The 26,012-nt window shown below is 40.9% G+C and overlaps 1 protein-coding gene across 1 annotated transcript in view; it reads right to left on the bottom strand.

Moving 5' to 3' along the window:
* Positions 1 to 26,012, bottom strand: part of STPG2 (sperm tail PG-rich repeat containing 2) — a 218,700-nt gene that overhangs the window by 87,001 nt on the left and 105,687 nt on the right. Inside the window, exon 12 of the mRNA XM_079990920.1 lies at positions 6,054 to 6,184. Within this exon, the coding sequence (XP_079847046.1) occupies positions 6,054 to 6,184 (131 nt within the window). The remainder of the gene's footprint in view (positions 1 to 6,053; positions 6,185 to 26,012) is intronic.

The raw sequence follows: 26,012 nt of genomic DNA on the forward strand, positions 1-26,012 counted from the left end.
TCCCTTAATGCAACAAGCAGACATAACTTTTAAAATACAATCATACACAAAACAATTTACTGCTCCTAACAATACAAACCTTGCTAACATTTGATGCGAACACCAGTCAAGTGAAGGGTATCATTTACAAGCATTGGTATTTGTTAGAAAATATTCCCAGAGGCAAGAATGGTCCCATATTTGCATGTAAATATCAACAAGCTTTGAAAGATATGTCGAGGGGGAAATCACAATGCCCTGGCAGTACTGTAGATGGGGAAAAGTGGAAGCCAGTTCTTGCGTGGGAATTGCAGTGCCTGATCAAACTGCAGCAATATCAAGACCTTCCCCAACTCTACTAACAGTACACAGTACTGTACCAAAAACTTTTTCACAAAGAGGTATTATATGCAGTACAATGCCCATACCATCCGCTGTATATTGCAATGACCACAAGAGCTGGCAAGAGCCACTTTTGTGAACATAAAAGCTAGCAAAATTGAAGTTCTCTTAGGAATGCATTTTCAAGATATCAGACATAATGAAACGATACTGAAGTTTTGGTGCTTATATAGGGTACAAGGTAAGGAAATGTGTTTCGTACAAGTGCATTTCAAAAGGTATGTCTAATTGTTTCTCCAAGGGAATCCACTGTCTCTACACCAGTCACAATAACCTTATGCACCTCTATAATACCCTTCTCCTTTAGTTGCCCTTCACCGAAATGAAAAAGTTTAAATGCTGTAACCTTTCCACACAATAGAGTTGTTCCAGCCCCTTCATCATTTTTGCTACCTTATTTTCTGAATAATTTCCTGTTCCACAATATCCTTTAGAGGCGAGTCAACCAGAACTGTATACTGTATTCCATGTGTTCACGCCATAGATTTGTATAAAGGCATCACAATATTGGCAATTTTATTCTTCAATCCCCTTTTCCAATGATCTCCAGCATGGAACTTATCCTCCTCACAACTGCCAGACACTGGGTCAACATTCCCGTCCACCACAACCCCAAGGGATCACTCAGTTACCACCAGTGCAGTTCCCACCACCATACAGGATAAAATTCTGGCACAATTCATTCAAGAAAACTTTTATCCCGGCATGCAGTTTGCTAATTCAGAAGGCAAGGTTGTCCTGTTATTTTGGTGAATGAACAGCAGTCAGCAGTTGACTTGGCTGCTTCTTGCTACCTGCGCGTTGGAAATGACTTCCTCCATAGTTGAATTTGAAAGATAAAAGAACAGGCATTTTTACAAGCCTCAAACTTCATGGATGTCTTAGGAGTGAGTGCACAGCCTTTGTATATAGTATCACATGAATAACTGTAATTTTGTGCACAGTAGACTTACACACATTTAACTTGTACACATTCAGCTTTACACGCTTGGCAATCTCTCTCTCTCTCTCTCTCTCTCTCTCTCTCTCTCTCTCTCACACACACACACACACACACACACACACACAGAGAGAGAGAGAGAGAGAGGGCTGGGAATGCCATTCCATCCACAAGGGGCCCTCAAGGTAGCTCACGGCAGCAACAATAAAGTCTCAAAATTGAAAACCATTACAATTTAAACCCCAAAAAAACATTTTCTGAACAACAGAACACATAAATACACTTTTTTCTGCCTTCTGAAAATGAATTGTTAACCTATATTTGGCCTAGTGTAGGCTGTAATGATGAAAGCATGCAAAAGACAGTGGTGCCTCGCAAGACGAAATTAATCCGTTCCGTGAGTCTCTTCGTCTTGCGGTTCTTTCGTCTTGTGAAGCACGGCTATTAGCGGCTTAGCGGCTATTAGCGGCTTAGCGGCTATTAACGGCTTAGCGGCTATTAACGGCTTAGCGGCTTTAAGAAAAAGGAAACAAACTCACAAGAACTCGCAAGACATTTCGTATTGCGAAGCAAGCCCATAGGGAAATTCATCTTGCAAAGCACCTCAAAAAACGGAAAACTCTTTCGTCTAGCGAGTTTTTCGTCTTGCGAGGCATTCGTCTTGTGGGGCACCACTGTATAATTGAAACAGAAAGCTATATAGAGAAAAAATTCTGCTAGCCTGCATTCACAGTCAGAAAAAAATGAGCCAATCAGTGTTATCTTCCCAAACCCTGCTGGAGCTTGACAGTCTTGACCTACCTCCAAGAGATCATCTGCAATCTAGCCCTGTAGACTTGACAGGGAGAGAGCAATCCAGAAGCACGGTGTACAATAGATTGTACAATACAATTTTGTTAAGTGCTTAGTCTAAAAGGCACCTTTGTTCCCATTCTAGAAATATGTTTTACATAGTACAGCATACAGACCTGAACCAGGGCACAAAAAAAGAAAAAGAAAAAAGCATTTCTGTGCACACACTGTTTTTCTCATTTTTTCTACAGCCACTAGCACATTAAGGTCCTTTTGTGTTTTGAGATGATTAAAGGAGTTTAGCCGCTCTGAGAAGAGGATTCCTTAGGCTTGTTGCACACTCTTTTTGGGTGACAGTCCTGATAATGTGCCCTTTAGATATGAAGTGAGCTTAAGATACAGTTGTGAAATAGAAAAAATAAATAAATTTCATAATCCCTATGAAAATTTTTGTGCTCTAGAGATCTTCCTCCCTTCTAGGATGCATCAAGTACCCGAGCAGACTCAACTGTGTTAAGTTTGGTTCACTTAGCTCACCTGCCCAGGTTTCAGGTAATGCACCCACCACAATCAAATATCTCTGATTCACAATTTGATTGCAGGTGAGCTATGTGGGCCAAACATAACCTAGCTGAGTCTGCCTGGGCTCTAGGAACCATGCTAATCTCTGTATCGTTCCAATTTTAGTATATGTGCTGCCAAAGTGAGCAGTGCTACAACACCAAGGAAGGGTCAGTTTGCTCTCACTCATAGATATGTTTAGGGATTTGTGTGAGGGATTCTACCTGGTGTTGAGCCAGAGAGACAGAACAAGGATCTTGTGCTGCCCACTCCATGGCCCAACAACCTCCCTGCCTGAGCTGTTAGAGGTGGTCTTTATTTAGATTATTAATTGATCACTAATCCTCAACAGGGAGGAGACACTACTCAGGTGGGATATCATGAGCTTTGCATACAGAAGGTCCCCAATTTAGTTTTATGTGTCACTAATTAAAGGATATCAGACAACAGGGCTGGGGATGATCTTTCCCTGGCTGAGAACTAGGAAAGCTGCCGTAGTCAGAAAAGAGAGCACTGGGCAAGAACAACTTGCTTCATATGTATGTGTTTCAATTGAAATTCATGAACTAGAAGAAAAATGAATCCTCAGGGACATTTCATTATATTCTTATATTTGCAGATTTTGGAAAAGGGCAATCTAAGTATGACAAGCCCCAATAAAAAGCCATTTCAAGTGCAGCCGACTAATGCATATGTGTGCAGATTCAAATGACAGGCAGCAGGTGATGTAGAAAAGTCAACACCTGGCAATTTGCACATGTGCTTTAGGTTGTATGAATTGTTTGTCAAGTCACGGGGCAGTGAGATTTCAGTTCACCGCCTCAAAGCTCAAGATTTTCTGCATTTTCTTATGTTGTAGTTATAAATTTGGCTACACAGTTCCCTCTCTGGTGCAAAGGCTGCTATGTCTGCCTTAATTTTAAATAAAACTATTACTTATTACTTAGATGTCTATCCTGCTTCTTGGTCAAAGTCCATAAAATGGCCTAACCCTGCCCCCAAATGATACTATATACCTTGAATGGGAAACCCATGGCCCTACAGAGGTTGTTGAACTACAAGTCCCATCTTCCCTGACCAGTGGCCAGGATGGCTGGGGGTTGTGGTCTAACAATATCTGGAGGACCACAGGTTCCCCATGCCTGCCATATACAATACAGCAATTCATTGCTAACAACCATCAAACCAAACACACTCAAAGCAAAAACCATACAACTTCAGGGCTCAGAAGATGACACTTCAGTCATCACAGTTCTTTTTTTTTTTAAATAATATTTATTAAAAAATAGCAAGAAAGAAAGAAAAAACAGATATGATTTACACTTGGTTTCAGTGGCATCTTTCCCGGACTTCCCCCCCTCCCCCTCTTGTATTCCATTTCCCTTAAATTGATTCCACAGATTCTTACCCCAAATTTTAAAACCTTATTTGTAATTTTAAATAACCCATTTATTCCAAATTAATTTATCTTATTTATCTTAATGAACCATTTCTCCTTATATTTTATATAATTCCCTAAGATCGACCCCATTTCCCTTCCACAAATTCCCCTATTTTCAAACAACAGACATGAAAAAAGAAAAGAAATAATATATAATTTTACAGCCTTTGGATTCCAAATCTCCCCCCCCCCCCATTCCCCGGTTCCAATCCCCAAAGTTCATCCATTGTCTACTGCCAGCCTGGTGTATCCACGTCTATATCTCAACTCCACTTTGCCGTCTTTTGATAGCTTTTAATTTCAGAAAGTCCAATCTCGAAAAAACTCTCAGAAAAAGTCATTGTTCTTCCATCCAGACCTCTATGTTTAAGAATCTAACTTAAATTCTATTTCTTGGTCCTTTTAAAGCCTGGATGTTCCAAATACTCCAGCTTCAAATTTGGTCCAGCTCTTATTCCTCAGGTTGCTTTTTCCTGTTCTGCTGCAGAAACCTTCTAATTCAGAAACTTCTTGTTCTCCACAGAGGCTTTTGTTATTCAGGAACATAACTTGCGTCAAGTCCCTTCCTTTCTTCAATAGATAAATCCATTGTCTCCTTTAGTATAGAAACCTCTGTAGACAAAATAATGCTTCGTTTTTGCAGCTTTCCCAAGAGATATCAGATCCTGCTCAAATTCATAGTATTTTTCCACTTGCTGCTACTGTTGCAATGTCCCAGCCTCCCTCTAGAGGGAATATGGTAACTTAATTTCTTTCAAAATCAGACCCAAAAGTCAAATAACTTGTTGCCTTTATTTCCAATAATTTATGTCCAAATTGTAACAAATCTAACCAGCAAAGCCATCGTAACAAAGTTCTCTTTTATTTTCCTGCTTTGACAGCTACTTTGACAGCTGTCAAAGTTTCTGTGTCTCTTCACCAGTCTCTCATAGCGGATCGTTCCCGGTTCCCGGGGGGGTTGCACTTTAGTTCCCACAAATCAGTCTTCTCCTCCAGCACAATTATTGTAATTTCCCTTCGTGAAGTTAAAATTTTTTTTCAGGTAAACAAGTTCATCTCTCGATCTTAGTTGTCAAATCCTTGCGTTGAGCCATCTACAACAGGGGGGGGGCGGACTTCCTTTTTGCACTCCTCCCGCTCGCTCCAAATTCAAAGATCAAATTTCGCTTTTAAATCCAATCAATTTACTCACGGGTTGTTCCTTTTAGTCCAAATCCGAAATTTTCAAAGAAGAAGTCGTTGCTCTCCGCCGAATCGCATGCGGCTTCGCTGGGCAGAGGAAGCATTGGACTCACAGCACCACACCCCCCCATCACCCGCTCCGCAGCCTTTAAAAAGGCTCCTTCGCGGGTCGGGGGGCGCAAACGGTGCCCGCCGAGTCACCAAGTCCATGGGCATCTCCGCCCATGGTTTTTGAGGGTCCCCGCGTCGCCGGCACGGCAGGACCCGACCCCTACCCAGCCGACTCCCTCCGGAGCTCGGAGGGAGTCCGCCATTCAGCGATGGCGCCGACCCAGAAGTTCCCAGTCATCACAGTTCAACTCTAGAAGAGTAAGTGCCTTCTGGAAAAGAACCTGACATCATACAAAAGCTGAATTTGCCAAGCTAGTTTCTTTGTACAGAGAATTCTATAAATCCATAAAATGGATTACCTGTTCAAAACTTGCACAAAACCAGATTAAGTCATATGAACTCTCCCGTTTATGTCATTCACAAAACAGTTATGGCAGTTCCATCAAATCGACTTCTGCCCCCTACATATGCTGCAGCCAGGAACCAAAGCCATGTTTGTATTTCTCTGTCTTATTGTCAACTGAAAGCACCAATCTTTTGCTTTCCCACTATTTAAATGTCTCAACTACAACAGCATCATAGCAGGTTGTTATGTACCTACATGTTTCTGATGTAAGATTACTTGCGAAGGCCCAATTAACATACCTCATACGTCCCGGGTCCAGGAGTGTCATCTTTTGCTTCTTTAAAACGTTCCACCTGGGAAACGTATACCGCAACATAGGAAGGTGATTTCAACCTTAAGCTGCTTGTTTCTGGGCTGTATGCCCCTGGTCCTAAAATGAGAATTGAGAATGAGATGAATTAATTTTTATGATCTTTTTTTTTTTGTAGAGGCTTGTTTGCATTTGCATTGAAGGCAGCCTTCCTGTCAAAACCACAGGTCATGACAGAAAAGTGAGAGGTTACCATCAGAATCTCAGAGTTCCATAAAAATGTACCAATAAAATAAATTGTATCATTACCATAGTCTATCATGCTATTAACATAATATCTCCAATGTCTAGTGAATGAAAATATTACTAGTGTCCCAGATTATTTGTTTGCAGAATGATATGTATTCATTGATATGATACGTATTAATTACCGTATTTTTTGCTCTATAAGACTCACTTTTTCTCTCCTAAAAAGTAAGGGGAAATGTGTGTGCGTCTTATGGAGCGAATGCAGGCTGCGCAGCTATCCCAGAAGCCAGAACAGCAAGAGGGATTGCTGCTTTCACTGCGCAGCGATCCCTCTTTCTGTTCTGGCTTCTGAAATTCAGAATATTTTTTTTCTTGTTTTCCTCCTCCAAAAACTAGGCGCGTCTTATGGTCTGGTGTGTCTTATAGAGCGAAAAATACAGTACATATCAATTACAATTGTTTTCAGAATGATATGTATTTATAAATATGTATGTATTTATTGATATGAATGATATGAATTGTGGTGCTGGAGGAGACTCTTGAGAGTCCCATGGACTGCAAGAAGATCAAACCTATCCATTCTGAAGGAAATCAGCCCTGAGTGCTCACTGGAAGGACAGATCGTGAAGCTGAGGCTCCAATACTTTGGCCACCTCATGAGAAGAGAAGACTCCCTGGAAAAGACCCTGATGTTGGGAAAGATGGAGGGCACAAGGAGAAGGGAACGATGTGCAACATCACATGCCTTCAGGAAATTCTTAGGCACTGCTAGAAAAAACCTCTATCCAGGTCAAGTAGTAATTGTGGGATAAGAATAAATTGCTCTTTTATGAGGTAGGTGTTTGTAAAAATCTCTTGCTCAAAAAGAAGAAAAAGTACTTTTCTGAGCAAGTAGCTTTTTCATTTTTCAAAACTATACAATGGGGATCAAATAATGCAGCAAAGTGCATAATGTGTCAACAGTTAACAATGACAAAAAAAGTGCCGTGACTTCAGGAAATTGTGCCTCACCAACTTGTACTTATTAAATGTATATTCCACCTTTCCTACAAGGAACTCATAGTAGTTTAGCCTCAAAACTCCTCATTGGGTAAGGCAACAGAATCTCAGCAACGCATTTTATTTTAAGGACAAGACAAATCAGTCTCTCTCTGGTTCATATGACTTTCATATGAATTCACTCATAAATCTGTTCCATTTCCATACTGATCTCATTTTTAAAAAACTCACACAAATGCTTCACTCAAAGGCACACATATTGAAATGTATTTTATCTCCAAATATGCATTTTGCAACTTTTTGGTCTGAAAACTCAAACATCATGTTCCAATCTGCACATTAGTCCAAAGGAAACAGATGGGGTTAATCTGCATCAGAATCCATAAAGATCAAACTCCTCAAGTATCTCCACTTTAGGTTTATATACAAAATCAGAAAAGTGTCTTGTTTCAGTCCTGGCTATTGGGCCAAGCTAAGCTTGAACAGAAATATTCCCCATCCTTCTACACTTTGGCCTCTATTTGTTGGTGGCTTTGGGTGGTTCTTTCATTCATGGAAGGGATATCAGGACCTGCTGCAGCTATAACTAGGATCCCATAGATCCACATGCTGTTTTGTCCTTTGCAGCTGGAGAAGCAGAGCAGAGTGTTGTCTGAACAAGAAAGGGTTCTAGGGCTCTGAAGTGACTGTGTCTACATCAGGGATCGGAACCTATGGCACTCCAGATGCAGCTTAACTGCAATTCCCATCATCTCTGGTTGTTGGCTTTGCTGGTTGGGGCTGATGGGAGTTGGATGCCAACAACACCTGGAGGGGGAAAGTTCTCCATCCCTGGTCTACAGAGGCTAGTTCTCAGTTCCCTAGAAGTCTTCCAGTTCATGCTGAGACTTTGTCTTGGCAACAAGGGTATTCTTTGTGTGCAACTGCCAGGAAGTTTTCCTTCCTGGGAATCCCAATTTTGAACCCATTACAAATGCAGCAAACTCTTGCAGAATATGATAGTTCTCATAGGTAGAATTCTTTGTGGGTGAGCTGTCACCCTACTTCTTATGCCATCTCATTTCAGGCTCCAGCTGTAACACGGTCCATTTCCTAGCTTAAGTACATCATGGAGGTTCCCTGCACAAAACTTCCTGTTTGAGTTTAGCCCACAGCCAGGACAAACACAAAATATCACAATTCTTGGGCATCCCATACCCCAACCAAGATGGGTTAAAATGTGACATTGAGTTTAAATTAAAAGGGACAGGTGAGGAAGACAAGAAAGCCTAATCTAGCCCTGCCTTGTGCTTTAATATTTTTATAATATAAATCATTTAGATGGTGTAGGATAAAACAAACATTCACATACAGGGCAATCTGATGCCCATCATCTTGTTACATTCCGTAAAAAGAATCTGCTTCTGTGCATTTAACTCTGGAAACATTCATTTTGTAACACCATCCTAGGACATAGTTTCCATTATACCTATGCTGCTGCTTATGTGATACAGGTCAAAGACTTGCATTACCAGCTTCTTTTAGCACCAGTTGAGAACTGAATTATGCAAAAGCTATCTGCTATTTATTTACCAAAATGCCACATTTTAATCACAGGTCAACAAAGAATAAAACTTTTTCATTCCACAGCAAGCACCTACAAAAAGCCTGCCTCTGTTGTGATTGCTACGTAATGGGAAAATCAAGAGAAGGTGATTCTTATAATTATATACTTTCTGGCCCTATGCGGGTTCACTCTCTATGAAATGTCAACCAATGCTACAGGGCAAAGCCAGCACAGAACAAGAGCAACGGGTAATTTAAAGTGAAAATCTATGCTGCTGGCCCCTCAGTGGGAACATTTTCAGTACAGTCAAGGAAGGCTGGAAAATGATTGCATCACAAAATCGAGCTTTAAAAATCAAACACACGTTTTCTTTGCAGTAGAAGGCACATTTGTGGGTCCCGTATCATTCAGTTGCTACCCACTTTACTGCTGGCTCCTGTTATGAGCTTATAAAAAGTGGATGTTTAAAACTGAGTCCAGAATTGAAGGTGTAAAGGGCATAGCACAAATCTGTAACTATGAAAACAAAAGGTGCTGTTCTAAGCTGTTAGGTGTTTCCGCTTATGCCAATAAAGGCCAATAACAACTAATAACAAGCTATTTCCGGTTGGATTTGATTTTTTTTTAAGGAACAGAGAAAAATAGAGAGACTTTTGGCACCTGAGAGATTAATTTATTGTAGTGTGAGCTTCCATAGTCAAGGGCTGACCTTATCAGTTGCAAGAGATATGCACTGAATGGAGAAGAAGGTTATCAGGTCCAGAAGAATCCTGACACCAGTGACATCACAGGGCTTTGCCATATCAGCAGCCATTCACTGTTAAGGCCAGAGGGGTAAATCATACAGTGAGATGTATCTTGGGGGATCTGGTGTACTATGTGTGCAAGGTTAATCTGGTTCATTTTAAGGAGGCAGAGTGAGGAGCCATGGAGGAAGAAGCTGAAGATAGAAGAAAAAGAGAGAAACCACATAATGGTGGCTGGGGTGACTCTATGACTGGTGTACTGAGGAGAAATGAAACTGCATGGAAGTGGATGAAAGCAATCTCCCCTTGCAGTTAAAGTCATCTCACTGGGTCCTATGCTTTTCCTTTATATGTCAATCATTCTTGGATAAAAGTAGCATCTTGCAAACAAAAGATCGTGCTCCATAAAATTAGCTAATTTTAATATGCACAAGTGTCATTGGTCTGATGTGTGTGTGTGTTGTGAGGGGTGTGTGTGCGCCACACACATTAAGTATTATTGTAATATATAAGAACCAGTTAACAATAACGGACATTTACAAGGTGATGTTAAAGTGACCTTATTTATTCCACAGCAAGTGTCAAGTGGCTCTTGAGTAATGTAGTCACATGGTATTCTACTCTGAAGTAACAAGGGAGCAATGAGGCAATCAAGAGGGGTGTTTGTCGTGTGTCTGTGTTGCAATTATCCTCTTGCACTCTGCCTTCAACACATTTTGATATAAATGACCTTTCAGATTAGGGTCATACACAAGCCAACTAGCCCTAGGGCTTGGAAAACGATGTACACATGTGTGCATAAAGGCTTCAACATGACGAACATGCAAAAAGGTGTAACAAAAATACACAAGCCTTTTTCATGAAGTGATTTGTGACACTATATAAATGCAACTTAAATTAAAAGCTGTGTCCAACAATTGCACCTGTTACCAGTTCCTGTTACCAGCTCCTATGCGCATGCCAGAACCTGAATAAAAAATATATGTGCTTCTCATTGACTCTAAATGAGACACACATGTTTATATTTAGACTTTCCCCCTGCAGAATAAAGAGAAATATGGGCATAGCTTTTCCCAACTGCTTCTTCCAGTTATTGTCCTGAGAAAATTCTGAGTTACACATCTGCCATTCTGAATTTACATGAGGCAAAGAGGTCTGCAACCAATTTATTATGACATAAGCTTTTGTGAACAGTCTACTCTAGTCTTCCCCAACCCGGTGCCCTCCAAAAGTTGTTGGCCAACCATTCCCAAGAGCATTAGTCCAACAATACCTGGTGGACACCAGGCTGAGGAAGGTCTACTTCATCAGGTGTAGCAGAGGCTTGCACCATTTTAAAAGGCGGAGTCATGCCACAATTCACTTCTTTGTTTTTGCTGCAGTTGGATGAGATCATCTCTCATGCCATATACACATCCCCTTCTGTGTATGCTGCTACTGCTGGATGCTTTGAACTCTTCATGGATAGGGAAAGAAAGACAGGTGCATGCATTCACCCACAAAAATAAATGAAATCAGAATATTCAAGCTATTTTAAAACTATGTACCGTATACCACCCACACACCACCCACTCTCTCTCTCTCTCTCTCTCTCCCTCTCTCTCTCTCTCCCTCTCTCTCTCTCTCTCTCACACACACACACACACACAATTTCTTGAAAAAACAAGGCAAAAAAGCTCGAGGATGAAATTGGCTGCTGGCCTGCCAAGAGTACATTTACTTTCCTCAGTTTTGTTTTTGCTTCAGGCAGTTTAAAATGTAAGCTGAATATGGAACAGTTCTTTTTTCCAGCATGTAGAACTCAAATGCTGAATATTATGGAAGATAAGTAGAAGGAATTCCAGTAGGTTTTCAGTATTTACTGCCTGGGTATTTTCCAAACTCATGGAAATCTTTGCTCAAAGTTCGATCCACACTAAAAATAATGGGACTAATGCAACTAATACCACCGTTTTGTGAAGGCCCATTCATAAGAACATAAGAACAATTCTGCTGAATCAGTCCAAAGACCCACCAGACCAATGTTCTTTTTTCATTGTAGCTAACTAGATTCTATGGAAAACTCGTGCGCAGAACATTCTGTGGGGTTTGTGCAACAGAAGTTTACTCTATATTGTGCCCCAAATGTTTATTTAGTTGTCACTTCCAAATACCAAATATCCTTAGTAGATACTGATAAGCACCACTGGTTAAAACATTTTCTATAGTTTATCACCAACAATGAATGGCTATTCATAAATATCAGTAAAATATTAACCTTATATTTAATAATGACCTTATACATCCCAAAAGTCTTGCAAGGCAATAAAAAAAAGGAGTTTGAAAGAGCATTTGTGAGACTATTTGTGTCATTAATTTAGGAGGCAAAATCAACAAAGTGGAGTTAAAAGCTTGCTTTCTAGAACACTACTCCATAAATGCTGGATAAGTAAAACATTTAGGTTAATAGGACTCGGTGGAGTATTCGCGACAATCTGTGAAAGGAAGGTAAGATCTAACATGCTGAGTTTTCAAGAAAGAAGCGCTTGCCGCAGAGCTGCTCTGAAATCATGTTTGGCTCTAAGTCACTCTAGGTTAACTCCATAAAAGAACGCTTGGAGACATTTTATGTAGAGAGCAGTGCTGGCCTTGTGGAAGTGATATTCTGCAGGTAATCTCCAGGTAGCCCTTACACTAAATATGAATGATAGTGGGGGTGGAGGAAACGATGAAGGACAAAATTTTAATGTCTGCTGCACCATTCCCACTTCACTCTCCCCCTCTGAATGTATGCAAATCCCTTTCCCTGTGTTAAAAGAAAATTAAGGTACTCAAACCTAAATATAATTCTGAAGCGTGAACAACTAAAGAGCTTGGTTTAACTGAAAAAAGTATATTTGGTTCTTTCTCAAAAAGCAGTATCATCAGTTATTTCAAATAACCTGATTTCTACAGGATGGGAGACCCTTGTGTATGTTTTCCACTTATGCCCTGTGATATTTAAGGGTACTTACCATACATGCTAGCCCATTCACACATTAGTTTCGCATGCTAGTGATCTATGGCTTACATGAGTGTGGGTAGCATGCTAATATAACACAGTCCAGGACATCTAGTAAGCGCACTCAAAACATGACTGGACATGCATGGGTAGCTTACATGGATAAGGGATTTACAGTAGCTTGTACAGATCAGTTAAGCTAATAAAAAGTACTATTTTTCTTGACCCCCCCCCCCCCCCAATGCTGCTCTGAGGGACTAAAATGGCTACTAAGATTCTAATTTGCTACTGAAGTTTGTCAGTCATACTGAAGACATCCTGAGCAACCATAAATTATTTTGATTCACAGTCACTTAGTGTCAGATAACAGAAACCTGTCACACAATATTAGATGCAAATTTTCTTTTAGGTTTCTAGAATGCACAACTAAAATGGACAGAGCTGCAGATATTCCTCTACCACTAGTCACCAGAACACATATTTGATGCAGATAGCTAGGATTATGATAAATCAAAAGTGGTGAAAGATTTCAGTGCTTAATCTAGGATTCTCAGGAAAACTGAGAGGGCAGGAAAGATTTGTGGACTAAGTAGAACGGAGGGATTGTGTGTTTGGGGGCTTTTTAAAAAGTCATTGTATGTGAAACCATGACTTCTAGATAGCAGACACCTTTGGCAACTGCTTTCCCTAGGAGTAACAGAGCTGCACACATGGCTGTGTGGGCTTTGTTTCAGTGTAGAAGTGACAACAGCACCCGGAAACAGGCAATGCACATATATTGTGGCAGGTCTGGTCAAGCTAATAAAGAATAATTTGTGCTGTTTTGTTCACTTTATTTGTTTCATTTATATCCTGCCTTTTCCCAGTGCAAGTAATGTTTCCATCAGCTATTTGTGTCAAGCACAGGAAGTTATACACAAGAGTCCTGAATTAGGTTTAAGAGAATCATCTTGTGGTTACCTTTCCACCTCACAGTCATTGGACACTGAAATTGTTGCATCTTCCCAGCACTCAGCTGAACTTGGAGACTTTGAAATATTGCGCTTTTTTATTAATAGCATGTCTGTAGTAGGTAAAGGGACCCCTGACCATTAGGTCCAGTCGTGGCCGACTCTGGGGTTGCAGTGCTCATCTCGCTTTATTGGCCGAGGGAGCCGGCATACAGCTTCCGGGTCATGTGGCCAGCATGACTAAGCCGCTTCTGGCGAACCAGAGCAGCGCACAGAAACGTCGTTTACCTTCCTACCGGAGCGGTACCTATTTATCTACTTGCACTTTGACATGCTTTCGAACTGCTAGGTTGGCAGGAGCTCAGCCCATCGCGGGGATTTGAACCGCCAACCTTCTGATCGGCAAGTCCTAGGCTCTGTGGTTTAACCCACAGTGCCACCCGCGTCCCTATGTTAGTAGTAACCTAACTATAGCTACCTTTCCAGGTTTCCCCCAGTTGGAGGGTTGGTTGGAGGGAAGGCACCTGGCTCCCATCCCCTCTCTCAGATACAGACCAAAAGAAAGGATGTGGCTCCTCTTTTCCTCTCTTGGACCTTCAGCTTCTTTGTGAGCAAACAAGGCAGAAGTTCATTATTCAGAATTCTGCCTATGTTGGAACCACTCCAGTTCCAGAGGGAGACGGCTATTGCAACACCTCTCCTTGGTCTCCTTCCTCCTCCCCTCTATCCAGCCAGCGAGCAATACCCGCCTTTCTGATCAATACCCCCAAGCTGGGTCTCTTAGTGGTCTTTTATGATCTGTCTGTGTGCTATCCCTACCTTGCACCATCCATCACCACCACCAAGTGGTGAGGCAGCTCTTGAAGACTCAGTCTTTCGACAACTCAGCTTGCCATTGCTGGGCCAAATGGCAGCTGCAGAGATGGAGGGTGACAAAGATGGGTGAATATCACACACCTACATCACATCTGAGGTTCTTGAAGAGAGGCCTTTGTTTCAACAAGTATCTCCAACACTTCACCCTTCCTTGATCTAGCTTATTTTTCATCAGTTCTCACTCCTGATTAGCTGAGTTTATCTCAGTAGATTTCTCATTAAATAGGAAAGCAATAAGAGCAAAATCTCTGAGTTTCCTATTTCTGCACCTATGTTATACTGGATCCTTGGCATATGAGAAAAAGTGCTAAGGGCGAAATTCACTGTACCCTCCCTTGGACATACAGACTTATAATGGAACATCCACCTGATCATGTGCAAAATGTTTTTTTGTTTGTAGAGATTTATAACTTCATGAAATTATTCTCTCCCCCTACCACCACCCCCACTGCCATCCTGGTTAGCCCAAAGAACAGGGGGTCAGCAAACTTTTTCAGCAGGGGGCCGGTCCACTGTCCCTCAGACCTTGTTTGGGGCCAGACTATATTGGGGGGGGGGAATGAACGAATTCCTATGCCCCACAAATAACCCAGAGATACATTTTAAATAAAAAAAACATTCTGCTCATGAAAAAACACCAAGCAGGCCCCACAAATAACCCAGAGATGCATTTTAAATAAAAGAACACATTCTGCTCATGAAAAAACACCAAGCAGGCCCCACAAATAACCCAGAGATGCATTTTAAATAAAAGGACACATTCTACTCATGTAAAAACACGCTGATTCCCAGATCGTCGATGGGCCGGATTGAGAAGGCGATTGGGCTGCATCCGGCCCCCAGACCTTAGTTTGCCTACCCATGGACTAGAAAATATTACATCACATCTTTAATGTACTCCAAATGTATAAACTCTAGAGGATGCTTTCAGTTGTGGATGCTTTAAAAAGAAAACAGCCTGAGGCAAACCCCAGGCATGGAAAATAGCAGCCCATGCAATTAATTTGTCAGAAGTTAGAATCAACTAAAACTGACTTTTCTAATGGCAAACATTAACATAAATCTAAACCTGTATCTGACATTCTAAAGCTGTGCTGCTGTGCAAAGGTTTCTTATCTCTAAACTACCTAGCTCTTATTGACACTACCTATGTATATAAGGTTGACTATAGATGTACCTGGGAGCATGAATAAAATACTGGGGGGGGGGGGAGGCAAGTAAGCCCGACCCAGCATAATTGATCAAAAGACACGGTGCACACACACCATTTGAATGCCAATGCCCATTACTTTGGGGGAGCAGCCCCTCTAATATTTATGACCTCAGCCCCTAGGAGTTGGCTTCTATGCCTGGGAGGGTGCAAGTGGTAGTGGGGGGCACTGCAGGTCCAACTTGGTCACCCCTGCCTTCACTCCTGTACCAACATATACAACTATATAGAGTGAGTTCTGGTTGCCTCTTCCTGATTGCTCATCCATTCCCATAAATTTTAGAAAATTTCGCCACTTTGTTTTATGCTTTATTTTCAAAGAACATGCTGGTTAAATTTTTGTTTGGTGCTTTATTTGCTGAAGTAGTCTCTCCTTTTTTATAAACCACTTTGAAATTTGTTCTCACGAAGGAACAGGAGAAGCGACTTTCTGAGTGATACAGGGACCAGCCAATCAGTGCTATGCACAATTTTGCTTTGAGAATGAGGAAGGCAGTGGCATGATTAACATGAGAGGCAGCCAATCAGTTCTGTACAAACAGGCCAATGGCCTGCGGGCAGGGGTGTGGCCAGGGACAGGTACTGGGGCCGATCCTTCGGCCAATGCTCATTCTTCTTCCTTCTTTTTCAGGATCACCCACCCGATCCTCCCTAAATAATAAATTTGGCTTTTTTGTCACCTTTTTCTTCTTTTGCAGCTTAACCTTTTGCGTTCCAGATCAGCAGGTCCTCTATGATCGTAAGATGGTTGCTGTATTCAGAACCGGGAAGGAATTTTCCCTGCGTTGGCAGGTTTTGCCTTCCCCGTAGAAATTCATCACAACTTTAGCAGGGCTTTTTTATTGTTTTATTCATTTAATGTACAGTGGTACCACAGGTTAAGCATTTAATTCGTTCCGGAGGTCTGTTCTTAACCTGAAACTGTTCTTAACCTGAAGCACCACTTTAGCTAATGGGGCCTCCTGCTGCCACCACGCTGCTGCTGCACAATTTCTGTTCTCATCCTGAAGCAAAGTTCTTAACCTGAAGCACTATTTCTGGGTTAGGGGAGTCTGTAACCTGAAGCATATGTAACCTGAAGCATGTGTAACCTGAAGTGTATGTAACCTGAGGTACCACTGTACAATCTTTACTTAAGAAGACTTCACATCCAAAAAAAAAGCAGTATATAATGAAACCTTAAGTCTCATGTTTACATTTATACAGATCTCTTCTCAGATTCCCTTATTTTAGTATTCCTGGATGTTTGTCTCCTTCTTTAATTCCTTATTCTTAATCTCTTAGATGTCACATATTTCTTAAACAATTTTTCAATTAATTCCCTCACCTCCCTCCCTCCAGAACCCATTGCTTGCCTCCACCGATCTTCTTTACATAGTTAATTTTTTTTGTTGCGTTAACAGCTGCTTATGTTTGTTATTCGATATTTGTTATGATATTATCCTATCTCCATGCGCCCTTTAACCTATTGCATATTAATTTTAAGCTCTGAACCCAACTCTTTCCATGTAAACTTTGGCGGGTTTGGGGTCTTGTTAGGTATCCTTTACTCTATTTTCAAGTTTTGGGGGAGAGCATCTCATGCACCCCCATGCGACGGCGTTTGCAGGGCCCATTAAATGTTGATTCTGGGAGTCACTGGCCTTAGAGCGGCGGCAAGTAGGTCAAACTCCCAACTTAGGTGCAGTGCGTGGGCACGCTGTGTAAGTTTAAGCTTTGCAGTTCCCTCACACGGCACCTGATGGACCCTGCACATCCTCAGCCTCCGTGGGCTAAGAGGGAGAAGGGGTAGTCCGGTAGAGGACTCCCAGGGGGGGCGTGGCCTTGTCCGAAGCCTGGAGAGCGGTGACACCCGTGGGATCCTAGTTGGCGTACTTCAACAGGACTCCCGCGGTTTGTGTTCAACCCTTCCCGGTCACCATGCCGGGTAGTCGATAGAAGCCAATGCCTAAGGCCAATACCTTCAATTCCGTAATCAATAAAGTTGTGGCCTTTTATGCCCATTAACCTTAAACAGTGTGTCTGAGTCTTCATTTCATTTGGGGGAGGAAACTTGCCATGCAAAGTTGTGGCCTAATTTGAACCCATACCTTGGTGTCTAGTCTCTTTCTTGTGGGGACAGGGTTTAGCATGTGGGCTCACAATCTCCAATGTTTCATTATGGAAACTACAGGTTTAAAATCCTGATATTCCTAGTTCTTGTTTAAAATATAACCCTAATCCTCATGTATGCGTATTTAAATTTCTATATGTGACAGCACACATCTTGACATCAGAATGAATGAAATGGTCCACCAGCAACTGAATGGAAGTCATGTAGACTGTGCACATTTGACAGCCAGAATTATAGTTTATGAAGTTGAATAGTAGTCAGGCAACCTCTAAAAATACACAAAACTGTTGCACTTTCTTGCTTTCAACAGTTAATAATAGCAATATTTTATACACAATGTGCAGATAGATAGATACATGCTACTTTGAGCCATCTGGGATAAAACAACATGTGTCAGTGTAATCTAAAGCAATGTACAGTATACATATTTCTCTGCGCTCCTGGTTCTTCTGTATCCTGACTCCAATTTGGAAAACAGAGAAAACTACAAGAGAGGTGCATGGTAGTGAACGCCTGCTGTGAGAAGAGGAAAATATTCTGTGATGGCCTTGAGTGAATCACAAGTAATGGAGACTCCAAGCTGTAGGAGGTCGTGGTTGAGAGTTACACAGTTCAGTCTAGCAGCAAACCAGAGGTACAAATTAGAACTAAACAGAAGGATTTACTGCTTAGCAACCTTAAGATAAGAGAGAAAACCCTTCCCTGATTTCATCACCCACTCTTCATTCCTTGAAGAAGTGGGAATGGTCCATGTAAGAAGCAAGTATTTTCATCATTGAGAATGGGAAGCCGCAAAATACACAGAACTCCCGACTGTGGCACTAACTCTATGAGTTTACAGTAAAATAGGAAATAATATCTCAAATGCAAACATCTCTATAATTATTTCTTCTAAGATAAAAAAGTGTTTTATTGCACCTTGATTATCTGGATAATTCTTATCAGACTTCTTACTATTCACCATCTCAGGCCCTTTGCAGCCTATTAATACTCTTATATACCCGATGTATGATTGCTCCTACACCTGAAATCAGGATTACTTAGCATAAAGCTAAGCATAAAGCTGAATATGCCTTTCCTTAACAATGCACTCAAAATGCAAACCTTATTAAATACAGACATCTAGTGGTGTTGAAAAGTAAAGGATTGCTCCAGTTCTACACTTATATCTTCAGATAACTTTCAACAATGCTATACATGGGGCAGTGCTGTTTTTAGAAATGATAAAAAGTGTTTTGTAATCATTGTTTCTCAGTAATATTTATAGTCATATTCTTTCTTTTACCAGAATGTTACTTCAGTACTGCCTTAAAAACTCAACACAGAATCTGAGAGATAGGTTAGTACACTTTGCACAATAGCAAGGGCAGTTTTATATGGAAATTCATTGGCAATCCTGAACTTGAAAACCTCCAGATTTCTGTTCCAAGACTGAAATGAGACACACACTTCAGAGAAAGACAGTCCCAGATAATTATTGCACTACAGCATAGTGTGATGATATTCATAGTGAATTTAGGAATGAAAGGATTGCACCTCTTTTTAATGAAATATATACTTCTTGTGCATTCTGAAATTTCTGTAGAATGCTTGCTATTAATGAGAAGATAGGCTGCTAATGAACAACAAATTTAGCATAATGATAAATTCAGATTTGCTCGCTGTCTCCTAATTCTGTGAGAATATACTCTAGTTCATTTCTTTCCTAGTTGATCTAGAACACTAGAGAAAAATATTCATACAAAATTGCCACTAAAATTAACAGTACTTGCGTTAATAATGAGTAACTTGGTTCAAAAGGTTTGAAGTAAAACTAAGGCAGCAATTCTAATCATACTTATGAAAGAGATCTAACATTACAAATGTGCTTGTGTTTTAGGGTCTACAAGACTCTTCATTGCACTGTGATCTAAACCACCGAGCCTAGGGCTTGCCGATCAGAACGTCGGCGGTTCAAATCCCCGCGACAGGGTGAGCTCCCGTTGCTCAGTCCCTGCTCCTGCCAACCTAGCAGTTCGAATGCATGTCAAAGAGCAAGTAGATAAATAGGTACCGCTCCGGCGGGAACGTAAATGGTGTTTCTGTGCGCTGCTCTGGTTCTCCAGAAGCGGCTTAGTCATGCTGGCCACATGACGTGGAAGCTGTCTGCAGACAAATGCCGGCTCCCTCGGCCTATAGAGCAAGATGATTGCCGCAACCCCAGAGTTGTCCACGACCGGACCTAACAGTCAGGGGTACCTTCACCTTTAAGACCAGTAGCACAAAACGGAACTTCCTTCTGATTAAAGATGCATTGGCTTGGGCTGTTACTTTTTCTGGATTGAGCCAACTCATAAAAAGATGTATTGGTGCTAATATATTCGATAAAGTCCCTGTTCTGTCTTAAAAACTTCATTTTCCTATAATTTCTACTACAGTGGTACCTCGGGTTAAGTACTTACCGGTAATTCGTTCCGGAGGTCCATTCTTAACCTGAAACTGTTCTTAACCTGAAGCACCACTTTAGCTGATGGGGCCTCCTGCTGCCACCGCGCCACCGGAACACGATTTCTGTTCTTATCCTGAGGCAAAGTTCTTAACCAGAGGTAATATTTCTGGATTAGTGGAGTCTGTAACCTGAAGCGTATGTAACCTGAGGTACCACTGTACTGACTTAAGAAGAGAAAACCCATACAGTTCACAAACCATATACAATCCTGAATTCTCATTGTAATGGTTTTTGTTGAAAGAACCATGAGCAGAATTTCACTTAGACTATAGAACTTCCCTGCTCCCACCATACACTTACCAAAATACGTATAAGGTGAACCCTCATGAATATCATGCAGTGGAGGGAGAGAGACACAACTGGAAGGGGAAATTACAGAAGGGGAGCTCGTTGCTTTCTATTGCAACTAAAGTCTCTTTGGATTCAAGCACTGTTTATTCCCCGATTGTGAAATGAATAACGACTTTCATTATTTTGCATACATTCCAGCTCTAACTGAATTGTTACTATCTGTGCTTCTTGTATTTAATCACTCTCTGATCGAGACCCAATGCATCCAATTCCACATGCACCTTCCTTGCAACCATGTGCACAAATCTGCAACTGAGGATTACGCTTTATGCATCAGATGGCCCCTAGCCCATAAAAGCTTATGTAATAATAAGATTTTCTAGCTCTAAGATGCCATGTGATTTTTTTATTGTTTTTACCATATACCTTCAAAGAGTTTTGTTCACATGGCTTCCATAGGCTAGCAATATTTACAGCTTCCCTTAGAACCTGGAAGCTAATCGTTCACTTTACACTGAGTGACCTCTGGTGGTTAGAAGAAAGGAAGCATACATTCATACACACCAGTTAGGTAATCATTCTTCTCCCAGATAGAAAATGATTTACCATTTATATTTTGAAAGTATGCCGATTTATTTATCTGCTCTATCATCTATTATTAGCAGAAAGATAATGAGCCCTGTATATCAGTAAGAAAGTTCTCTGTTGTTTTGGTTCCCCCCAGCGGTGCAAGATTGAAACATATGCTTATTATGCAAAAATAGAGCAATTCCCAAAAGGATTACATCCCCTACTACTACAACTCACAGCCTTTTTAAAGCACCCTGCTTTAAAAGCACTCTAAGACCCTCTGACAGGAATGCCGAAGGGTAAGCTCACTGAAATCAGGCAAAAAGTAGCTAATCTGCATGTATTTATTGCTATGAAGTCTCACGACTATTAACAGGAAAAACTTGCAAAACAACATTGTGCAAGATTGCAATGTTCTATATTCAGCTAAGTCCTACTCAGAGCAACCCCACTAAATTAATGAACCTAAGTCCATTACTAGGGTCTGCTCTGAGTTGGATTATTGTTATAATACTATGTTCTCATTATAAATTCATCAGTTCTAAATTATTTCGTCCAATACTGAACTTAAATGGTTTAGGGTCTACTCTGAGTTGAATTATTGTTATAATACTTTGATCCACCAGTTCTAAATTATTTCCTCTAATACTGAAACCTAAGTCATTAAGAGCCAAACCTTGTTCATATTTGCCTGCATGGGTTAGTTTGGCTATAAATGAAAGGATTTTAGATATTCAGGGGACTTCCTAGGTACACAGAAGTTTGAAAGTGGAAGGGAGAACACATTTTTTTTATATAAATATTTATTAAGATTTTTTAAATACAAAAATGCAAAAATAATAAACAATATAACATGTATCATAACATATTTTCAAAGCTTCTTTGGACTCCCTCACGCCTCCCGCTCCCACTTGCATCATTATAAAAGTTTTTCCAGCAATTTATCAACTTGTTTACATTCTTAAATCTCATTCATTTAATTTAATCTAATAATTCTCCCAAAAAAAATAAATTATATTTTCCTCAATCTCATTTATCATCCAAATTACATCTAGTTTAATGGTGCTCAATTGTTTATGATCTGGCATCCTTCTTAACATTCAACCAAATTACAGTGTTTTTGTAAATAAATCCTAAATTTCTTCCAGTCTTCTTCAACCCTCTCCTCTCCCAGGTCTCGAATTCTGCCGGTCATCTCTGCCAATTCCATATAGTCTATCAGTTGCATCTGCCATTCCTCCAGTGTGGGTAGATCTTGAGTTTTCCAATGCTTAGCGATGAGTATCCTTGCTGCCGTTGTTGCATACAGGAAAAAAGTTCTGTCCTTCTTTATCACCCTCTGGCCGACAATACCCAGGAGGAAGGCCTCTGGTTTCTTAGGGAAAGTATACTTAAATACCTTTTTCAACTCATTATATATCATTTCCCAGAAGGCCTTCACTCTAGGGCACGTCCACCAGAGGTGAAAGAATGTTCCTTCATTTCCTTTACATTTCCAGCATTTATTATCAGACAAATGGTATATTTTGGCAAGTTTAACTGGGGTCATGTACCATCTATATATCATTTTCATTACATTTTCCTTCAAAGCGTTACATGCAGTGAAGTTCAACCCAGTGGTCCACAACCTTTCCCAGTCCTCAAACATAATGTTATACCCAATATCCTGTGCCCACTTTATCATAGCCGATTTAACCATTTCATCAGGGAGAACACATTTTAAATAAAAAAAAAACCCTCAAAATTACCTGGCAAAAATTTGTGGGGTTCTAGACTTGCAAAATGTTGATGGCAGTTGAAAAGAAAAGATGCTCAAAGCATTCAAGAGGAGCCTCCAGTGTGTGGGTTAATCAGGCCTGACAGGGGTCCCAATCTGACCAAGGAAACAGTTTCCTCAAGCCATGCCCACCTGCCCCACACCTGACGTCTTGTATACAACATCAGATAGCAGGCAGGTAATGATAGAGTTGCCAAGAAACAACTGGGAACCTTAAACTGCATTCACAGTTCTTCCTGGGCAGGCAAGGCTTGGCTTAACCACATTTTAAAACTGGCACCAAATATGAGCTACACTCCAGAGTTGTGGGTGATCCATGCCCAAAGTGGGGCTTGAAGTAACTCTTAATCAGCTGGTTGACAATGACAATTACTGGGATTGGAAACTGTTATGTACTGAAGTTCACCCACAACTTAACAGAAACTGCAAAGGGAAGCTGAAAATGGGGCTTAAAGTCACCACTGAGTTCCTTTGCAGTTTACATTTAACCCATGCCTACAAAGGAACACTTTTCCTTTGCAGCCCAGCTTGAACTTAAGACAAGTTCCACTGCAGGCTCAGGATGGATTCAGACCACGCCTGCCAAGAAACATTTTTCCTCTGCAGCATGATTTGAGTTCAAGCTGGAATGCTAAGGGGAAAAAATGAGCCTGCCAACATATTAAAGTGGTCCATGGGGCTTGAGGGAAATGAAGATCTGTTCCACTAGGCAGAACACTTCCCAGTTCAGCAAAGGGGACCCCTGATTTCTCCCAATTGCCTTCTCAAGCTGCTGTCATCCACATCATACCCTACACATAGGGACACGGGTGGGACTGTGGTCTAAACCACTGAGCCTCTTGGCTTGCCAATCAGAAGGTCAGCAGTTTGAATCCCCACAATGGGATGAGCTCCCATTGCTCTGTCCCAGCTCCTGCCAACCTAGCAGTTTGAAAGCATGCCAGTGCAAGTAGACAAAAAGGTACTGCTGCGGCGGAAAGGTAAATGGCATTTCCATGCGTTCTGGTTTCCGGCATGATGTCCCATTGCACCTGAAGCGGTTTTGTCATGCTGGTCACACGACCCGAAAAGCTGTCTGTGGACAAATGCCAGCTCCCTTGGCCTGAAAGTAAGACGAGCGTCGCAACCCCATAGTTGCCTTGGACTGAACTTAACCTTTACCTTTTACGTGCCTTATCCCACACATCTTCAAAAAGTTACTCATCTCTGTAGAGTGTTTCTTCCAGGGGGCACAGTGGTCTGTGAAACAATGGAGTCAGGAAAGCCCTGACTGGAGCTCAGCTCTCATGCCACAAAAGTTTATTTAATTAAATAATATGTTCACAGTATTATTGACATTTATATTCTGAAAATCTTAGCATGCTTTTTAGAAGGCATGCAGCACAGGAGGGAAAAGAACAAAAAGCTAATTAAGAACAGATTCCCTGAGGGTCACAATCAGCATTTTCAATAGCTTATATTAAGTTTTAGTGATTTTTTTTTAACCAAGAGTGATATCAAAAACATCTCTACAGGAACTGAAAGAGATGTTTTCATGGTTCTATTATTTTAATTGAGATCTAAACCCTTTATACCACTCAAAAATGTCAAAGACTGTTGATGCACTCTAAAGCATTTTGACCAAGAAAATTGTTACAATTCATAACTGCTGATCATGGCAATATCTCCACTTATTTAACAATGTCCATGGGAAAAAAGAAACATATTAGGTCTTTGCTTCAGCAAATACTGAAATCTATTTATATGCAAATACCCCATCCATTATAAGTATGAGAGTAGAAGCATAAAGGGAGGAATAAATTATCAGTGGGAAACGTTAATGAAATCTATTTCAAAACACAGTATTTCATGAGTCCTCATTGATACAATATTTGTTCTATTCTAAAATGGAATTGGTAAGTTTGACATTTAAGATGCACTACAACTGCATTATTTCCAATGCCAATATGTTTTCTAAAATGTATGTATTATTCCCATAGAATTATGATCTACCCTTTTTCTACCTATATAACTCGTCCTTACAAATACATTCTGCTTCCCTAATTGTGTGTGTGTGTGTGTGTGCGTGTGCGTGCGTGCGTGCGTGCGTGCGTACAGAAATATGTTTATGAATGACAAATAGAGATTAGCATCAGTCTTACTAATAAAAATTTCAAATGAAAGATTGGGGTTGAAAGAGTACAAAAGTAGCGCTGACCAAACTTGAGGAACACATAACTAGAGTTATTATCTACTAAAGACTCTGTTTCTCTCACCATGCTCTCAATTTCTAGAACATCCCAATTTTGACAGCATTTTTACAGAGGTGTTGACAAGGGAGTTCACTGTTTTTGCTATGCAGCTATACAACCTTAAATAGACTGGAAAGAAATGGTGAAAAACATCATTTTTCAAAACAAGAACCTTCTGCATTATCTTTAAAAATCTGGCCCTAAACCTATATTAAAGTTCCTCAGTATTTTGTTTACCCAGTTACACCCTTTTATAGAGCTAGCAACTCAGAGAACAACAGGTTCCCCACCTGTGTTGTACTGTGTTTGGAACAGAGACCTTGAATCCAAGTCTTCCAGTTCCTTATAGGAGACATTAGTCTAGCAAGCCACTCTGGGTTGGAAATGGCAGCAGCCAGCAGCCCTCTCCAGGCCTCTGATAATACTAAAGATGCAACATCACACCACCAGTAAGGGGGATCAATAGTGGACAACCTAGAATAATCACTGCTGGTGTGGGCTATTACATTATGCAAAGACAGGGTTACACATTTCAAGGAAAGTGCTTCCCATGTTGCTGAGAAGACTGCTTGACAACAGTGACCTGGATTGCATGACCTAAGCAATGGCTTACCAGGACTGCACAAATAGGCTGGCTGCGGAGAGCGACTCACGTCTGCTTTGCTGCTGCCCAGACTTTTTAGCTCAACATGGCACAGCAGCTAAGCCATGGTTTTGCTTATTGTGTCATCCAAACCCAAAATAGTTAATGTCTTTTTTCTTAACCAGGATCTGTACTCAAGGTCTGCCCTGTGATTGCAGGTTCATGCTTAAGGAGGTTAACCACAATCCAGAATTCAGACAACTCACCAAATCTTAGCTTCACTCCTGTCTTGAGCTAAAGAGCTCAGAAAAGTGAAAAAAGGGTGCAAGCTCTTTCTGA

The sequence above is a fragment of the Podarcis cretensis genome (genome assembly GCF_951804945.1).
Source record: "Podarcis cretensis genome assembly, chromosome: 9".
Lineage (NCBI taxonomy): Eukaryota > Metazoa > Chordata > Lepidosauria > Squamata > Lacertidae > Podarcis > Podarcis cretensis.